This window comes from Plecotus auritus (assembly GCF_963455305.1).
Source record: "Plecotus auritus genome assembly, chromosome: 5".
Taxonomy (NCBI): domain Eukaryota; kingdom Metazoa; phylum Chordata; class Mammalia; order Chiroptera; family Vespertilionidae; genus Plecotus; species Plecotus auritus.
In genome coordinates, this window is record NC_137776.1 from 17741466 (window position 1) to 17763028 (window position 21563).

Below are 21563 nucleotides of genomic sequence, written 5' to 3' on the forward strand. Positions count from 1 at the left end.
TGCTGTAAGAAATATCCCGCCTCTATTACATGCACAAGCATGCATTTATAGGTATTAATATTTAGTTTTAAACATATGGTGGGCTAGAATTCGTTTATAGATAGAAGGGAGACAGGATAAGTAATATTTATTGTAAGGAAAAATGTTAAAAGGAATGTAGGCAGTCATTTTCCAACAGAAAAGGCAGACTCTCTAAAGAATAAAATAACTATAGAGGAAAGCATAAAATCCTATAATGAGGAGGTGCTTCCCAAAGTCCAAATCTGTTAGAAGTGATTTTTATGATACCTGGAGATACAATTTAAAAAAGAAGTCTAAAAATGGTCTCTCTATTACTTAAGAAATTAAAGAAAAGTTTAATTTTGTTTGTAATTCCTAAACACTTGGTTAAGTGAAGAATCCACTTGTACTGTAGAGGGTTTATCATTATCTTTAACAAGATGTTATGGCCAAAACTTAATGAAAATCCTTATAGAGTCAGAGTAAAATGAAAGGTAAGTACTGGGTAAAAAATATTTTGTTAAAGAAAAAAAAAAAGCTTAGGAAGAGTAGTATAACTAAAGCAATATAGGCAGATATTAAGATAGTCACTGGTAGAGAGAACATTATGCAAAAAGATACTGATATTTTGTTACATATAAAGTAATGATTCAAGAGGGTGAGGGATACTCTCAAATTAGTAGAAAATTAGAGAGATCAGTACTTTTTAAAAAATATCTTTGTAATTTTCAAGAACTTGGAATAATAAACAAATGCTATTTGACACTATGTTCTTATTTAGGAAATAAAAAGACAAATTCATAATGCAAAAGTATAGACAACTCTTTGTTAAAATAAATCAGCTACCACCCACACCTTCAATCTAAAACAGAAAGCACCAACATGATCTATATTTTGAAAGAGATCAATGTTGGAATAATGCTTACAGCTCTGGGTATTTGTGTGGTGTGAGCTAGAGAGTAGTAAAAAATAAATTGCAGGGGACTGGTCAACTGGAATGACCCAGGCATTTCCTGGGATAAATGTTCAAAAGTCCTTCAACTGTTTGCGATAATAGGATTATATATCATATAAAGAGAGATCTAATAAAATATATATCACTCAAATGTATCCCAGTGATGAAAATTATACTAGTAGGTGTATTCAAAATAGACAAGGATAAAAATATAAAAGGAAGCAGTGCTGATAAATGATCAGGTGCTTGAAATAGTCACTCATATTGTTCTTCATCTAGTAAAATGTAAACACTATATTTAGAAATTGAGTACATTTTTAAAAAAACTGGATGTCAGGGGGATATTGTAGTAATTCCTGTGAAGTGGTGAGGGCCTGAATTAGAGGCACTGTAGGAGAAAGAGAAGTTAGGAATTTCAGAGTTGTTTTTCAAGAAGGCCAAAATGCATTTTGTTTTTAATTGGGTGATTTTAATGAGAAGCAAGAGATTCCAAACCTTCATAACACTGACCAAAAATCAGAAAATTGGAAGAAGGCCCATTCTACTTCCTTAGATAACTTACAAGAATTTTCAAGCATGTACAGTATAGAAATATTTTCATTTTAATACTAGGTTTTCAAATAGATAATAGCCAGTATTAGCATAGCTTTAAGGCTTTGAATTAAAGACACACAAAACAAAACAAAATACTAGAATATTACATGTAAACTTAAAAATGCATTTTTTTGCCTTTGTTCCTCTTGGATTTTTGTTGTTGTTTGTTTGCCTTCCGACAAATTTCAGACCTGCTCTATCAAAACTCTACCTCTGTTTCAAGCTACATGTTTAGATTCATTCTGCAATAATAACACAGCTAAAATAACTTCCTATAGCCTCTTTAGTTGATTTGATTCCCTTTGTATTTTTCTTGTAATACCTGGCATACTGCTCTTAGAATATCATTTCCTCAACTAGAATATAAATTCTTTGCAGGCACAAACCTTTGTCTTGCAACTCTGCACCCTTATGTCCGACATAGTTCCTAGAAGGTCATGATAAACATTCAATATATAACTAATTTAATTCTTCATCATAATAAATTGGACAGTTTAAGGCATTACCACTTAAATGAGAAACATATTGTGACAAAAAATACCCAGTGATATAGAATGTCTTAATAGGAAGAGCTCCTTCTTCAGGCTTAATAGATAAGGTATGAAACAAAAACAATCCCAAGCATCATACTAAGGATATTTTGCAGGAATCCTTGACGTATTTTGGAAGAAATGTAAAACCAATATCCTGAGTCTACAATCATTTATCATCAAGTAGCATCTGCAGTTAGAACTGATATTGATCCTTGGTAAATTTCAACCAGAGTAACCTTGTAACATCATCACAAAGTTCTCCCACTACATCACTTAGCTACCTTAACGATGGGGTTTTTCTCTTCTATATTTAGCCACATAAGAAAAAAGGTTGTGTAGAGGAGCAGCGCAACATGCTTTCAGTCATTTTCCAAATAATACTCTTCACAAGTAAATCAATGCATAAATATAATCTTCATTTTGAAAAGTCATTCTATAGTAAGGTATTTTTAAAATTAGAAAAATCTTACAGGTGATTTATTTCCATTTTCTCATCATTGACATGAAAAAACTGAGTCTGATTAAATGATGCCACCGAGACTAAAGGATCAAAGCACTGGTTCTAGAATGTGAAATTCTTGACATCTAACCTTGTTACTGTTGGCCAGTTACCACTGAATGAAACAAAAGTGTTTGTTCCATAAACAGCAAGAAATTTAATAGTAAGTTGCTATGTCAAGAATAGGACTCCATGTGGGATTGTTGAAAGCTGGATGTTCTAGCTCTGCTTTTTATCATTTGTAAGTTACCTAAACTTTTCACAGCTCAATTTTCTTAACTCTTGAAATCAGACAAATATTAGCACCTACTTCATAGAGCTTTGTGAAATAGTTAATATTAAGCACCTAGCATAGTACCTGGGTTATAGTAAATACTCAGTAAGTTTTAGCTCATATCATTGTCATTATTTTTATTATTTCATAAAATAAAGGTCATGGTTTTGATTTATTGGACTGCAAAGACAAACTCAAATGAAATTCTCATATTTTCAAATGTCATTATTAAGAATAACGTCATTGTTTTTGCATCATCATTTTGCTTGAATTTCCACTAGTTTATTCATTACTAGAAACATCAATATTATAAATCTTACAAGGAGACCAATGTTTTATTTCTATTTTTTAAGTGATGAATTGGTAAGAACATCAAAGATAACTACAATGTGTGTGGTAACCTTACTAAAATATGTTTATCAAAGTTATGAAATCTTATCTGAAGGCAATGTGATAGTGGTACAAAATAAAGTATTACATAGAAGTCACATATTTTGAGATGTCAGATATTTAGCCTATACTCAATTATTGAGAAACTGATAAAAATTTGAGGTACCAAACTCTTATTTTACTCATCCTTTACTTCTTCTGACTACATTTAGCCACATTTCAACTCATTTATATACCCATCCTTGGGAGAGTGAGGGCAAACAGGAACGATAAAGTACAAATCTGTTAATACAGTTATTCCTTAACAAATCAAAAAGAAGTGGAGAATGTTTCAACTGTAACGATAAATCCACGGTGGGTCTTTGGCTTCACTGTGTGCAGCAGCTACGCCTCCCCTGTCTCCACTGGCCTGGGTAATTTGGAATTAGCTGATGTGTTTTCAAAGAGGTGGGGCACTTAATCTTTAAAGCTACTCATCACAAATGACTGAACGGTTCTGTAACAATTGAAATCATGTCATCCTCTATGAAAAATGCACTGAATCTTTTACACTAAACTTTCTACTATTATTAAAACTAAAATATATTTAGCCACATTCATTTATTACTTATCCATTGCTGTTGCATTTAATGTACAGTTCATTTTACCAAACAAACACAAATCTAGGTAACTTGAAAGACAAAAAATCTTCATTAACAGAAAATAAATGTACTCAGAAATTTCAAAACTGTACTGAACATTTAATTGAAATGTTGGGCAAAATGTATTTAAGTAAATATATCAAGAAAGAAAAAAAGGTAGCAATAGAACCTAAAACCTATTGATAGATTGATTATACAAACAGACAATGACCAGATCACCTATAAAAATAGAGATCTAACCCACAACTGACAGCAGCTTTCCCAGGAAACCGTATGTGCCATACATGGCCCAGAAAGCCAGTTGGCTATGTCAGATTTGTAAGAAGCCAGGTTACTATCTCTAAGAACAGTTCAGGAAGCTAAACGATAACTTGTGTAACAGTTGGTTCAAAATTACCAAGACTTAAAAAATATTTTTTAAAATATGTTTTTATTGATTTCCGAAAATAACAAGGGAGAGGGAGAGAGAGACAGAAACATCAATGACAGAGAAGCATTGATTGTCTGCCTCCTGCACTCCCCTGACTGAGGATTGAGCCCACAACCCGGGCATATGCCCTGACTGGAATCAAACTGTGACCTCCTGGTTCATGGGTCAACACTCAACCACTGAGTCACAATGGCCAGGCACCAAGACTTGTTTAATAACTAACAGCTTCCTTCATCTTTGTCCCCACTTTCAAATTAGGAACAATCAGAAAAAGCAAAATATGTACCCCTAATGAGTAACATAAGATGCCCTACTTCTACTCCGCTCACATTCAGCTTCCTCAGGACAACAGCCTCCAAGCAGAACATACCCAAAGCCTTTCTTTTTCTCCCTATAAAGTTTTCTCTCTCCTCTGTCTGCCTTAGAGTCTCTGCCAAAATATTAGCGATGGTGGCTGATGCCTTTGCTATAGCACTCTCTGAATAAATAGACTTTGCTTTTCTTATTTAGTTGGTTGGTCTTCAACCAAATATCTTTGGGTGATTCTAAAAAGAAGGTAAGAAGTGTTTACTTGCTGGGCACTTCAGATACTCTGCAATTTTTCAGTCATATGCCTAATAACCATCTTAGATAAATATTAATGTGTTTATTTTACAAATGAGGAAAAAAAAGTCATAAAGTTATTCAGAACATTACCTAAAGCTACTTGGCTAGTGAGCAGTCACTAGCCAAGAAAACTGAATTATCTTATGATTTCAAAGTCCAAAGACTATCCTTAAGAAACATCAGATTAAAATTCACTTAAAGATGTTTCTTTACCACCTAAGTTGTCCACAGATCCTAAAATTGAAGTAACCTATTTTTTAAGTATAACATAACTTAGCTTTATAGAAAAGAAGGGGGTGGGAGAATTTTCACATGTTAGAAATTACCGTAAATTTACATAAAGCCCTATTGGAAAAAAATAGAATAACAGATGAGTAGTAAAGCTTTTTAATGCCTGAAAATGAAAGTGATATTTAAGCATAATTCCTTTAACAATGACCAGAAAAAGTAAAAAAAAATACTACAGATAATACTGTTTAAATAATAATGTAGAATAAGAAATGATGGCTGAAGACCGAGTAATTCCTCCTGTGGGTTCTACTTTTTTCTCATTAATTCCATTTAGTTACCTCAAATCTTTATTAAACATTCCTTGCATTGAGCATAAATTAAAATGAACAGAAATTTGGAATTTGAGAATTCTTATGAGAAGAGAAAGATTTAAGCTTTTGGACTTTGTAGCATTTCATGTTAAGGAAGGAAAACAATTTCCTTGAAATTTCCCTATTTTAATAAAAAGCTATAAAGTTGTCATATAGAATTATAAGTACTGAAGGCATAATTTGGCCATTTTGCTAGATGTACAGAGGAAAAGAAAGGTGCCTCTTTCATACATCTAACGACTGTTCCTTCCCATTAGAGACTGATTGTCAATATCTATTAGTTGATTTAACTTTTAAATCTTTTAGTTATATCCCCTCCCCACTGGGATGCAAGACATATTTTTCATAGAAAAGAAAAATTAATTGAGGTCTCCACCACTGACTCTTTCTATATCAGACATTCTAGGCTGGGCAAAAGGTGTGGAGCAGGTTGGGGATGCATTTTATACAAAAATCACCTGGGAATTAGCAAATAACATGTTGAGGTTGATGTCAATAAGAACAACCATATCATGAAAATAACATTCTATTAACTGTGAAGCAATAGCTTGTGTAGTAGAGACAGACTGCATGCATTAGAAACCTGCTCTTCCAATGGCTAACTGTGTGACACTAGTCAAATAACATCACTTTGTGACAATTTTACGATGGGAACAATAATAATAGGATCTCATGGGACTGCTGGGAGGATTAGGAGACACTATATGTGTGTTGACACATAAGAAATACGAGACATTACTTTATTATTGCTGTCAACTTTATTTTAGAGAATGAGCAGCAAAGTGAACACTTTGTTATGCCCATGGTCAAGACAAATAGAATGCTCCTTGTTCCGCAAGTTCTAATGTTCTTAGATGGAGGAGGAGACTTAGAGAAAAGAATCGCTCTTTAGAAAAAAAAAACAAAAAACTAAGCATCATATTTATGCCTTTTCAATGAAAAAAAAAAAAGATTACAGGTATTATTTTATTGCTTCTCCTTGCTATAAAATGGCCAGTTCTTGGTAACAACACTTATACTGTTGTACTCTGTCTCTATAGTTGTGTGTCTCTTTCATTTACTGGGCACTGTTGAAGGCAGGAGGTATGTCAAAATTCTTTCCATCTCCAGTGTCTAATAATGCCTCACATGCAGAGATACTCAATACATGCTGAATGAATTATGAATAACATTTTAAAATAAACATATAAATGAATACATGGATTAACAGTTTTCAGAAAAAGAATGGTATTCATAGAGAATGAGCTTAATATGATAACTGAAATGCAAATTCTTTTCAGAAGTTTCTTTCAAAACTTAAATCTACATCTTCAAAATGAATAAGCAGTCTTCCTAATATTATTAATTTCATTCAAAGGATTGAACAATTTTCTCTTTCTGCTTCAACTTGACAAAATATTTAATGTCTCTGAGTGAAAGAGAATTGTATTGGTATTACCTCTTGACTAATAAGTTATATCATCTTACTAAGAAAGAAAAGTAGAAAGCCCATCTTGATAAAAAATTCATTTATTTATACATGTGCAGTTTTATTTATTTGAATTGGTTTTAGAATTTTAAAAATAATATTTGTTTTAACTTAAGATAAAGAAAACCTTTCTCATTCTGAAATCTTGAAGATATTTCAAAGAGCATATTGTATTGCTATACTTTTCTTCCAAAATTAACTACCTATGACAAGTTTACTGTAGCTGTTTTTGGTATGGTATATGGTATGTTTTTAAGCTAGCAATCACACTGACTTGGGGTATAAAATTGTTTTGTAATTTTAGCCTTTAAATATATTTACATAATTTCATTTCTCAGTAATAATATGATACTTGATATATAATTACTTCTTACCCTATTTGAGTCAATTCTTGCTCTGGACGTATAGATGGGAGGTGGGATGTTGAAAGCCTGAGGGACCAAGTATTCCTCAGCATCCATCATGTCTTCTAAATCTTCTTCATCCAAGAGATTCTGAAAGAACTTGCTGTCATTTGGACTGGGAAGCTTCATACGATCGTCACCCTAAAGGATTGCCCATGAGAAACACAAAAATTGATTCTTCCTTTTATCTTAAATACGTGGCCTTTGCAGTAAATTTATGTAATATCAAAACCAATGTTTGAAAATTCATGTACTCATGTAAAAAAATAGTTCTTTAGCATAATTGCCAGCCATAAAGGAGCCTGTAATATGCTCAGATATGACAAGGAAAACACATTTAATACAAAAAGAATACACAAAATGCCATTAGAGATAAATAAAGCAAAATGCTATGTTTTGAGGAAGGCAAAACACATTTCAGATCTGAGAGGAGTGGTCAGCTTTACTGCCAACATGGTGTCGAGGGTTTGACTTTAAGAATAAATAATAAAGGGCAATTGATTTATCAATCTTTGTTTTTAGGGTGGTTTGTTTAATAGTGTAGAGTTATCAGGATGCACAGGCTCCATATTTGTCCTACAGCACACAACATTGTTGAAGTGAGCGCATTCAAAATCACAGCCCACGTGGCATGTAACATAAATAGGAGTGGGAGAGACACCCAAACCCTTGTTAGACTCTTTCTTAGCTCATCTATTTCATAGATATATTCAAAGTTATGTGATTTTTCTTTTGGTAAGTAGTTTTCTTATGAAAGTTAATTTGAGATAGATAGTTGGAGATCATTATCTTGTAATACCTAGCTTTTATCTTCATGTCAGACTATATATATGAAGATAATCACTACCTTGTTTTATTGAGCGTAAGCCTGTGGCCAGCCGGCACGGCCATGGCATACTTAGCCCCAGGGGGCCTGATGTGCCACACCAGCTCAGCCAGGTTCAGTGACCCTGAGAGGGGGCAGTGAGGGATTGAGAAAAGACAGACAAGAGAATGAAAGCTGGGTCTGGGTGGGACGCTGCTTCTCTGATGGAGAGACAGCGCCACAGACTACAAGCTGTGTCTTTATTTTATAGCCAGATGCCACGAGGCAAAGTAAGGTCATGGTCAAGATGTTTACAACATTCTCGTGGGTTTCTATCCTACTCAATTACATGCACCTGATCAAGCTTTGTTTATTTGCAGCCTGTATCACTTAGGCATGTGGGGCCACATGTTCGGGCCATAGGTTCAAGCTTACAACTATAGCTGTTGGCTATAATTGTGCTGGGAGGGCTCTGCCCTCCAAGCTGGGACTTGCACGTGGCTGTGAGAGGACTGTGCCCTCTCATTAGTCCGAGGCTTGAACCTGTCCAAACACTGTAGCCACTCTCCACATAAGCCAAGGTCTATTTGTTTATGGTTTAGGTAAAAATTATCACAGAAAAATACTTTATACTTTTTTTAATTTACCCAATCCATTTCTTAAAATATATTTTATTGAATTCAGAGAGTAAGGGAGAGGGAGAGAGAGATAGAAACATCAATGATGAGAATCATTGATTGGCTACCTCCTGCACACCCCCTACTGGGGATTGAGCCCACAACCCAGGCATGTGCCCTTGTCCAGAATCGAACTCAGACCTTTCAGCCCATAGTCCAATGCTCTATCCACTGAGCCAAACCAGCTAATGCTCCCAATCCATTTTTTTTCCTAGTGTTAAACATGAAATCTTTTGGCTTGTTATTTAATTTACTAGAGTCCTGGTGCATGAAATTCATGCACGCGGGTGTGTGTCCCTCAGCCCAGTCTGCACCCTCTCCAATCTGGGACCTCTAGAGGGATGTCCGACTGCCCATTTAGGCCCGATCAGACATCTGTCTCACTGGCTCCCAACTGCTTGCCTGCCTGTCTTCCTGATTGCCCCTAACCGCTTATGCCTGCCAGCCTGATCACCCCCTAACCACTCCCCTGCCAGCCTGATTGATGCCTAACTGCTCCCCTGCCAGCCCAATTGCCCCTAACTGCCCTCCCTTGCCAGGCTGGTTACCCCTAACTGCTCTCCCCTGCTGGTCTGGTCCCCCCTCCAACTGCCCTCCCCTGCAGGCCCGGTTGCTCCCAAGTTCCCTCCTCTGCCAGCCTGGTCACCCCTAATAGCCCTCTGCTGCAGGCTTGATTGCCCCCAACTGCCCTCCCCTGCTGGCCATCTTGTGACAGTCATCTTGTGTCCACATGGGGGCAGCCATCTTGTGTGTTGGAGTGAGAGTCAATTTGCATATTACTCTTTTATTAGATAGGATATGTATATCAATTCATTTGAATCTGAGTTATGCTTAGATACTACATATCTCCCCAAACAAATTTAAAAATAGTTTTCTATGAAATGAAATATCAATATATTGAAGCTTTAATTCATTGTCTTCAATCATGGACAAGATTAAGATAAAAATCAATCCTTTTTTGATCTGAAAAGAGATTATAATGATGAACATGACACACATAATGCTAACAAAAAGCAGAGTGCTGGAAGGCTAGTCTGGGGATACAGGCTTTTTGTGTAGATGGATAATCATAATTATCTGGCTTTTCAATAGCAGAGGCACTTGAATACTAAGGGAAGGTGCTTAGAAGAATTCTGACATCAGGTAAAGCTTTTTTCCATAAGTCATTTCACATGATATTCTGCTTAGTTAATTTATTTGTGAGGGTGATTTCCACAGTTTCAAAGCCCAGATATCACTCATATTTGTAGTGAGTTTGCCATTGGGAAATTCTTAAAAATCTAAGACATATGTACTAACCTGAATAACTAAATATCTTTGAGGGTCCCGAGCCATCCTCGAAAATTCAGCAGCCAGTTCCTTAAATTTAGGTCTACTATCAGCATCAATCATCCAACCTAGAAATTCATATGCAATAAAAGTCATAATCAGGAAGAAATGGGACATGGAATTTATGAAAATATAGGCTAAAAATGTTTTCTTACAATAATGTTTTGAAAAACAAAGGAAGTTAATGAAAGAAACAACCCAAAAGGCAAGGGCTTTACTTCAATCAGTTTGTTGACACAACTAAATGTAATATATTGTAGAATAACATAAATTTTTATTTTCATGATCTAAATTAAAATTGTTTTCTTCCTAAAATATATATATATATAACCTAGTTTAACTATACTAAGTTACAGAGTTTCAGATCATTTTTTCTTAGGTATAGAGAGAATTCTCTTTTAAAACTTTCCTTTGGTGGTTATAGAAGAGGTGATTTGAATATAATTTATTATTCTGTATCAGGAGAGCCATGGAATAAAAGCTTTGGTTATAATGTGGTACAATAGCACAAAGGGTAAAAAAAAAAAAGGGGGAATAGAAAGCAACTTTTTAATGGTACCTTTTTCCTGGTTGGGGGAAATAAAAACCACAACAAACTACTGTACAGTGATTGGTAACGTTTGTTCAGCAATCACCATTGGCTTATTTTAGTGCTAGCCTTTTCAGAATAAAAATTCTCTCAGCAATTTTCAAGGTTTGCATTATTATTTAGCTGGGAGTCTAGCTAAAGTGGGTCTCATCTCCCCAGGCTCTGTGTAGCTGATGCGATGACGAAAATAAAAGTTCCAAGCTTTCCTTGATTTTCTTGCCAAATGACCCTTTTCTTAGGTATTACAACTCCTAAAAGCAAGGTAAAACTCCCTATTGGGCAAAGTTTTCTTAATTTTTCATTATTTTATTAGAGTATCTAAATGAAGTATCTAAATCATCCTGTATGCTAGGTATGAGATCAAATGATGTAATGAGTGCATGTTTTTAAACATTCTTCCATAGATGACTTCTGGTCAGTCTTGATCCAATAGAGCCACACAGCGCCTTTCTCTTTTGTCTAGGAGTTCAATTTTTATTCTTGTTCTGGAAAGTATTTGGGTGTCATTTTGTATATCATTAATTACACGTAAATTTTATTTCTTCTAACAAAGTTGAAATGCTCTGTATTCTACATGCAACCACTGGGGGAAAAAAAGTAGTACTTTTGATGCCAAGATGCTAATAAGAAGATAGTGTTTCTGGAACACATTGGAACAAAAAAAGGTTAACTTCACAGCAAGGTTTCAATTTCTTTCTAACTAAATATTGAGTAAATAGAACTATGCTTAGAGAAAAGGGCATGCTGACCTGCACTGGAAAGCACATTTTTTATTTCTTCCCTCACTGTCAGAATGTATCACACATGTCATGAATATAAATAGGGTAGACCTGGGTCCAAAGTCTCTTATTAATAAGATGCTTATTCACCTTCACCAGTTTGTTTCTTTGCTAATCCTGTGCAAATCAAAAGGGGAAAACCCCAGATTACAGAAGAAAGATTGCTGAATGTTAATCTCACTTAAATTAAGTCAAAAACTCCAGAGACTTTTCTAATTCTATTTAAATTAAGAGCCTCGGCTTCTAAAACACATGCCTAGGCATAGAAAGGAGAAAGAAAAATAAGAGTTAGACAAAAACAAATGATCAAATTGAAATAAGTAAACATGCGTAATCTTTTTAGTTCAATGTAGATTCATGTCTACCCACTTCCCCTCTGCCTGGCTCATTTCCTGTGGCCAAAAACCCATTTCCATGTCATTCATTTTTAAGCTATCAATTTCAAGCTTTCTTTCTTTATATTTAGACTAGAGGCCTGGTGCATGAAATTTGTGCATGGGGGGTGGGGTGAGGGGTCCCTCAGCCCAGCCTGCACCCTCTCCAATCTGGGACATCCCTCTCACAATCCAGGACTGCTGGCTCCCAACTGCTTGCCTGCCTGCCAGCCTGATCGCCCCCTAAACACTCCCTTGCCAGCCTGATCGATGCCTAACTGCTCCCCTGCTGGCTCAATTGCTCCTAACTGCCCTCCCCTACAGGCCTGGTCACCCCTAACTGCCCTCCCCTGCAGGCCATCTTATGGCCACCATCTTGTGTCCACATGGGGGTGGCCATCTTTGACCACATGGGGGCGGCCATCTTGTGTGTTGGAGTTATTGTCAATTTGCATATTACCTCTTTATCAGATAGGATCATTTATTTAGCCTGGTTTCTATAACAATAAACGCATAATATGCTAAATAGACTGGATGTCCTTCCAGGTGTTCTTCCTTCCAGACAAAGCTGCAGTCGGCACGGGCCCGGGCCAAGGCCCTTTCAGAATTTCGTGCATCGGCCCTCTAGTTTTCCTATAAAATTACTAATATTCTGACTTTTTACATCTCTTTATGTAAGACAATTTGATTGTCATGGAAATGATAAAAATCATATAATTTGACTTCATACCACAGAGGCATGATATAGCTTCATTTTAATAATAATCACAAAAAAACACAGGTGTTTACATGCTGCTTCCATAATTATTTTTGAACTTTTGTATTTATCAATATACAAAAACATTATGCAGGTAGATTAATCTGTGCTATCACTTTACTAAGAATGATGATGGTGGTGATGAAATTATTTTGCTGTCTTACATTTGACCATGACCATGTAAACGTCAATAGTGCAGATAGGAGGCTGGGGCAAACGTTCTCCTTTCTCTAATAAATCAGGGATTTCTCGGGTTGGAATTCCATCATAGGGTTTTCCTCCAAATGTCATCAGTTCCCATATGGTGACTCCTAAATTGGAGATCAAATTCTTATGTAAGCATATTAACAATGTATTTTGAACAATTGAGCAATACACAAGTGGCAAAGGAATGCTCCCCAGAGGGCAATCGAAAATAGATTTAAAAAAGGCTCTTCTGATTCCTCTACTCATTTTTAGACACCCAATGACAAAATCTTTGAAATTTAATTATTATTATCTTGAAATTTTTAATGGGTGGCAAAGACAATTCAGGATGGATATCAGAATAAAAAGTCTGCTCCCCATTTATTATAAGTAACGCTAATGTTTGCTGACCCACGTTAGGTTTCACTCTACCACATTAGAGCAGACAAAACAATCTATTTACTATATACATGTGTATTCAGCACCAAGTAAATATGATTGAAGGTAAAATCTGATATTGACTAAATTCAAGATTAACATATTTGCTATTAAAAGTTCTAAAGGCTAAGCTGGTGTTCCTGAATGATTAGCTTTTGTTAGGGTAAATAATTACGGCTCCCTTTTTAACTAACACAAAGATAACAAGTTGAATAAAAATAGATTCATTTCTTTAGGACATATGAGAACCTGAGTGAGGAATAATCCATATCTAAGATATTATACATGTGAAGAGGGGATTACAAAATTGAAAGAAATTAATAATCATTTTTCCTTTAGATAATAAAATCACATTCTTGAATCACCAGAACATTGATTTTCTTGGTAAAAGCAAACACCTAAAATATTAGCATGCAGATAGCCAGCTTTGATAATAATAATTATTTTGATTTGAGCAATAATACATACATTACAGATCTCTTCTTCATTATGATGTATAATTAAAATATATAGTTTTCCTGAGGATAAAGACTCTAAATTCAGAAATAGGTATCCAGGCACAATAGTATTACCAAGAGAAGTGTCACTGATGCATATATTCAGTATCTTTTCATGTAAAACCTATTAATTAAGGCTATGTTTTCTTTTCCACTGCCATCTGTAATAAATTATTTATTCAAACTGAAGTATTTTTTAAGCTCATAACACTTCTATGAATGAAAAAAGGTGTTCTATGGAAAGTAACCTCACAGGTAGATCTGATCATAAATTTCTAATTGGGCTGCTCATGGTGGGTAGTCATGTCCTAGGCATATAGATTTTTAGTATCATTTATTTACCATAGCTCCAAACATCACTCTGATGGGTGAATTTCCTATAGTGGATACATTCCAGAGCCATCCATTTAATTGGCATCTATAGAGAAATAGAAAAGTAAAAGTTTTATAGTTATATAAAATATTTTCTATATTGATTTCTTAAATGTGAGTCTTGAATTCAATTATATTTTTGACTGTGTGTATTGCAAATGTAAATATGTTGTTTTTCAATACAGAGAACAAATAAATTGACATTTATAAATTCTTAAAATGAGTTAAATTAAAGATACATTTATTTTTTTAAATCTTCATAAACAGAGAAAACTAAAATAACAAAATAAGCATCATTTTTTATAATTCTTAATTTATGTAGTAATTAAATTTAGCTAATATTGTTTTACAATTCTAAACACCAACACATGTACTTCTATAAAATGGGATCATATTATATCTCCTCCAAAATCAGATTCCTTGAATTCTCACTTATCCCTTCTCACCCTCAGACAAATGTCAGCCCACCAGTAAAAGAGACTCTCCACACTTGCCCCCCTCCCTCTCCTTTCATATAATTTGGTCACTAAAAGACCTAATAAAATAAAATCCAAAGTTAGTCTTGCTCTGGTCCTCAACCCCAAATGATCTCCCTCATCTTGATTAGCTAGTATTGAAAATTTGTACCATTTTCAGTACAGAAATTATATAAAAGAATGTGAGGGAATCAGTACAAACCCACCATCACTATAAGCAAAACAACTCAACTCACATACCCTGCTGCTGATGGGTCAGCAGAATCAGTTTCACTACGAAGAGCAGCATTATATAGCTGAAAATATAACCAGATTCTATGGAATAAAGATAAACACTGCTACTTGGCAGTTGAAAGCTTAAAACTAAATAGGCCTTTGAAAGCATGAGGTTGGCTGCTCACCAAGGTGATACCAAGGTAACTCCATGACAGAATCATGGCATTCAGTGAAAGGGAACAGAAGACACATTGAAAATAATTTCCCTATGGGCAAGGAGTTAGCTGACTTTATGGATTGCGGACATTGTGTTGAAGAAGTAAGTTTAAATCACAGGTGGCTTGATAAAGACTTAATGGTTACTAGGCATTTAAAGCTATAATGAATCTTGCTTTAGACGAATCTTACAGCTGTATGTTCTCAAGACAAGTGAAGTCATGTGATTTATAGACTTTTGCTTCTGTGCAATCTTGCAGTGAATTTCAAAGCTGTGGTCTCAAACTGCTGTGATTGGGTAATAAACAGGCAAAATAGGCTAATAAAATCAAGTAAAAAGCCAGATAATACTATAAAACTGCAGTTGTATTTTTAAAAATTAATTTTGTATTCTTGATAATATTTGAATACATATGGTTATGTAAGAACTGAATATAAAAATCAATGATAAACATTTGGAAGCCTATCACTTCAAAAATATTTATAAAATGTATTTGGAAGGTCTATGTTGAATAAAGCATATAATAAACATATTATTTATATAATATATGAATGGCAATATTTTTGTTAGTATTAGCTTTGGGTCACCAGAAGTTAAGAATGCATTTTTGTTTTTTCATTTGGCTTCTCCTTATCTAAGTTTCCCCAAGGCCAGCTAGAAGGACCTCCACAAGAAAACTATACTGGTTGGTTAGCCAAGAATGGAAAAAGACAAAACATAAGCCATGAACAGCTGGTGGATTAGAGAGGCAGGACCACAGGTGTCAGGCAGAGCCTGGGGATGGAGGGTCAGAAAAGTCAGGAGAAAGTGTAGCTATTCAGACCCCTTGGGATATAGCAAGTTACATTTTAGAGGAAAGAGTCAGGTAATAAATAAAGTAAATTGGTAACGCCTACACTATGATAAAAGCTAAAAACAAATAAGTCAGATAAGAGGAATCAGTTTTATCTGTTATAAGAGGATTAGAAGTTAAATAGGATGGTCAATCTTCCTATGGTTCTAGGTAAGCAGCCAAGCTTCTCGCCAGCCTATGAGAGAGAAATTGTATCCTCTGTAAGAGTCAGTTCTATGCTTTTAGGACCAATGCAACAATTTCTATAGCCCTGGATTAAAGCTTAATTTCTGGAGTCCCTAAGGACCCACCCACTTTCCCACACTGGACCTGACATAAGGACTGCCTGGGTCCAGACATGCATTGTTTTATTTGAGGTGCTTTTGAGAAAGAGAAGTTGGCAATATATTCTCTCTGTATGTTTTTACCCTGGCAAGAGAAAATATAAATGGTAGAATTGGGAATATGTAATCTCTTAAACCTCAGGCTTATTGGCTTCTTCCTATAAAATATAAGTAGATTAATGGATACCATAATATGCTTACAAGCAACATTACTCTCAAAAAGATACTCACCTTTCCTCCATCAGCATTATACTCCTTTTCATCTCCTTCCAAGAGTCTGGCTAGTCCAAAATCTGTGATTTTCACATGGTTTGGAGATTTCACTAAGACATTACGGGCTGCCAAATCGCGATGAACAAGCCGTCTTTCTTCCAGATACATCATTCCCTGAAAAACACCAAGTTCCCCAATGACAGTCAGTTAATGCCTCATCTTTTCTGTTTACTAAAAGGGAATTTTTAGCATTTAGTTTAAAATGCTTAACTTTTCTAAGTGAAGCAGATTCCTCGAATATTTTCAAAATTAGGGAAAACCTGGGATAAAAAAGTGAACAACAAATAGCTTTATGCCTTTTCTCCCTGGATTCCTTTAAAGAAGAATAAATTACCTGCACACAAGCTAAATGTTAGATCATTTTTCCCCTAGAGACTTGATGTTCTTTTGCAAACACTCTCATTACTGAGGTGTGCAGGTGTCTTCGTAGATAAGCTAACATATATTTGGAATGATCCACATATTCTTAATTGTTTTCTTCTCAATAACTCCTGTGTCATGTCATCATCCCCATACATGCCCGCTCCAAACAAATACAACTATCCATAATTTTGAAAGGTATTTCATATAAAGATTTGATGGTGCCAAAATCACCATCATAGATTCTATCAAGGTTGCAGAATTAGATTATTCTTATTAATTACACAAAAAGTGAATACCCTGCAGTCATTAAAAGCCTATAATTTAAAAAAGGCTTCAATGGCATTTGTAGTGTTTATAAGAACAAACGAATGAAATTACATAATTTTAATGACCCTCAAATTAGCTTTTAATATGTTGTCTTCATAAAACATATAGGGTAATTAAAAATAAAATGTATTGCTGATTGCCAACAAGAGATATAGCTGGCTCACCCTACAATATAACATGTATGTATGTGTATATATACATATGTATACAGATATGTATATATGTTATATCTATGTCACTTATGTATAGATAACATATATTAGTATTTACAGAGATGGTTAAAATTTCATAGAAGCAATAATTATTATTGGTTACCTTAGCAGCAGGGGAACTAAGAGTCATTATACACTAGCTTTAATGAAAAGGTTGCTATAAAGCCAAGGAAATGAATTCAGAGGCTTAGAGTGAATATATTTTGTTTAAGTAAATATATTTTTATTCAAGAGTTAGAGGGTATTCTTTATTGGAAGACTTCAGTGGTAAAAAGAAAAGGTTGTCATTCCAAAGCAAATCAGAATTTTTGTAAATGGTTAAAGCATACTCTCATGCCAATTGCAAATCAATGCTGTTGGCAGTTCACATTACAACTTCAGGACTTTGAAGGATTAATGGTTTCTGATATCAAAACAAAAGCTGTGGAAAACAGACACATAAATCACACAGGTCAGAAAATTATGAACTGTATGCCCAGTGTAGTGTAAAGAGAAGATTGCTTCAAACAACATCATGAGCCAAACTCTATATAAATGTCCATTAAACACAACCAGTGGAGATAGTGCCTGAGATGGTCCAATCAGTCAGCAGTTGGTGACACCACATGTATTAGTGTTTTCTGAAATCAATCCATGACTGGGATTTATGGGGGGTTTGCCCTCTTTTTTATACAGTGCTTCTATTTGATTATGCCAAATTGGACATTCCTAGAATAAAGTGAATCTGAAAACTTAGGTGACTTGAAAGATCAAAAACAATAACATCATATTGCCTAAGAGATAATCATCACTAATTTTTGTCATTCTAAGAAATGTCTACAATAATATTCATTATTTTCTTTCTTACCACACTCATATCAGATTATGAAAAGTGTGTAGGCAACTTAATATTCATATCCACACACAATTACAGGACACAAATACTATGTGCCTAGCACTGTGCTAGACACCAGAGAGACAAGGAGTCAAAGTCTTTGCATTAAAGGAGGACAGAGCTAAGTTAATAAAGTGGGCAGATGTGGAATACAAACTCCAGTGGATCGGCGTGATGCAAGTAAGGCATGTAAGCAGAGCTGTATCTTAAGGACTGTTTGTAGTACAGGCTAGCAAGCCTATATGAGAGAGAGGCTTTAAAGAGATACTGAGTGATAAGTAAGATTTGAATAATAGTTGGACAAGATGAAGGCAAAACTGCAGATAGAGAGAACAAGAACAGGGGAATCAATAACATGGCATACTAAGACAAAGGCATGTAATTCTGTATTTCTGATGAATAATATATAAGATAAAGGTGAGTGGTGAAACAGAAAAATTAAGGAGAAACTAGATCCAAGAAGGGTCCCTTCTATGTCATGGCAGAGAATTTGGCCTTGCATTTTGTGCAGCATTCAATGTAGTGATGCTGAAGTTGTTTGAAAAAGGAGAATGAGACAGTTATCGGTGTCCTGAGGATAGATTGGACACAAATATAGCTGAAGTCAGGAGCCACTGCCACAGCCCAGAAGAAAAGAGATGAGAGTGTAAAATAAAGGTTGCATACTGGCAGTCTATGTGCTACACCCATTTTTCATACATATTTTCAGTTCCCATACCAGGCAAGTTTCAAACATTCTCTTTAGCTAATTATTAGACGTAACCCATTGAGAGCATCTGGCCTTCTGTTTCAGGATCCCACTATTTTGCTAGTATCCTTTATGATACTCATCCAGCTTCTACATACATGAGTGGGTGAATCTTCAACTAAACTAGGCCAGAAAGAATATTAGGAAATAGATTTCAAGGTACATTTTAAAAATAAAATAATTATCCTTGTTAACTGACTGAATAATAAAGGATAATAACTTGAGAATAATTTTGGTTTTGTGTGCGTGTGTGCGTGCGTGTGTGTGTGTGTGTGTGTGTGTTCTATAATTTGGGTAGATAATGATTCCTTTAAGTAAATATCATCCTAATGGAAATGCCATGTATATATTTCTTAAACATGTGCAGGAATAATGATATATGCTATACCAATGGGGAACTAACATTCACCAAGGCTCTACTGACATATTCTACGTTACAAGCAAAATTTCAAAAACTCTAAAGGTCTTTGAAACTCCATACACAAAGCCTCAGCAGGTGACACAATATCTTGAACCTCAATAATATTTATCCAGAAAATGTATTTTCTTCAAAATAATGAAAAGTCAACTCAGGAAAACAGATGACAACCTGTATACGATTTTCAGCACCCACCCGACCACCATTAAAAGAAATAATGGAAGCATCTATGTTATCACCAAGCCATCAAAATACATTTGTATGGTTGCTTTGTAACTTGAAACATCATTGTACAGATGCACACTTTAAATCCTTAATTCTGAATGCCACCTTAGTTCTACCTTCACACCCTGAAGTAGAGTGTTGAATCGCCTATGGATTGCTAACAACAGGTTTCTGCACATCACAGCCATTAAGATAGGATTTCTTTACTTGAAGTTCTCATTAGAGTCATATTCTCTGCTAGATTCATTCAAAATGAAATCACTCCTTAAATCAGAACGTGATGCAATTATCGAGGTAAGTAGCTATCAGAAACAGACAAAAATAAACTGATATCCCTTAAAGTTCAAAGACGGTTAAAGAACAATCACTCATTGTGATAGAGGGATGCAGTATTGGTTGAAAAGAAACCTTTCACTCTGCCCTGTAGCAACTCTCATGTCCTTACCATGCCAGTTCAGGTGGAGTACATTATGGGAACAGTGACACAATCACAGTTAACACTGACTGAGTACCTAGAACATGGCACACATTAAACACGTCTACATCTGTAGGTTAACTTATCCCTATGAGATGCATACTGATTTCATCCCAATTTAAATAGGAGAAAACTGATGCCAAGAGGTCCAGGCACCTGGATTTTATCCCTTGCTGTGGCCCCTAAATCTGCACGTTTAAGCCTACTCCCTCTCTCCATAGGTCACAGGGTCATGTGGGCATACAAAAATCTATGTACACAGTGCAGTCATATAACTATAAAATATTCTAGTACTTTTGAGAAAAAAATTAGATATTTCTGTGAATTTCAGGGCATAATGCAGGCGATTGAGTTATTTGCATTTATATTTAAAATACAGCTAAATAATAGAACCTTTTATAATATAGCAGGGATATGAATTGTGTAAATTGGAAACTCAGTTCTTGCTTTGGCCCCAGGGCATGCAGGATGTGTTGTGGGTTTGAGTGCAGATTCTGGAGTCAACTGCCTGAATCAAACTTGAGCGCTGCCATGTTCCAGCTGTGTGACTCTGGCCAGTTAATTAAAATCTCTGTCACTCACCTTCCTCCTCTTGAAACAGCCATAATAGCACCTATCACACAGGTGGTGGTAAAGATTAGATAGATTAATATATGTAAAGCATTTAAATAGTAACTGGCATATAGTAAGTACAGAACAAGCATGTTTCTATTATTGTTCCATATTTAGATATAAATAGTTCTAGTGTGCATAAGAATCACCTACCCTCATTAACTTGAATTGCCTACTGCAGAAAATCTGTGAACCTCAACTAATATATGTCACAGTAGGTATTCAATACATGTTTGAAAATGATGATACATATACCCATAACCTACTTGTTATTAATGTGTAGATAGAAATTTGAGAACCATTATTGTTCAAAGTATTATTTTAATATAATTCACCTGAAGATGCTGTCATCTAAAGAGAACAAAATATTAGGGAATCTATTAAAAGATTTGGTGCCCTCCATAACTACATCACAAATTCAGGAATTTAGTGAAGATAAAGTTCAGAACAAGATAGGTCGAAATTTTCGATGCTAGAAAATATTATTTATGAGTAAATGACAATACCAAAGTCTCTGCCTTCTATCACTCAGCACTGAGGGGAGTTTTTTTGTAGACATGTTTTAGGGGCATTTAAAAAATATGTTTTTATTGATTTTAGAGAGAGATGAAGGAAGAGGGCGAAAGAGAGAGAGAGAGAGAGAGAGATGGGGAGAGAGAGAGAGAGAGACAGAGAGAGGAGAGGGAGAGAGAGACAGGGAGAGACAGGAGGGAGGGAGAGAAACAGGGAGAGGGAGAGAGAGAGACAGGGAG

General features: G+C 35.1%; 1 protein-coding gene across 4 annotated transcripts in view; it reads right to left on the reverse strand.

The window, feature by feature from the left end:
* ERBB4 (erb-b2 receptor tyrosine kinase 4) overlaps positions 1–21563 on the reverse strand; it is a 966639-nt gene that overhangs the window by 31008 nt on the left and 914068 nt on the right. For all 4 annotated transcript variants that reach the window (XM_080671023.1, XM_080671024.1, XM_080671022.1 and 1 more), the window contains exons 21-25: positions 16516–16671; positions 14170–14245; positions 12871–13017; positions 10178–10275; positions 7367–7537 (exon numbers count right to left, since the gene is read on the reverse strand). In XM_080671023.1, the coding sequence (XP_080527149.1) occupies positions 7367–7537; positions 10178–10275; positions 12871–13017; positions 14170–14245; positions 16516–16671 (648 nt within the window). The remainder of the gene's footprint in view (positions 1–7366; positions 7538–10177; positions 10276–12870; positions 13018–14169; positions 14246–16515; positions 16672–21563) is intronic.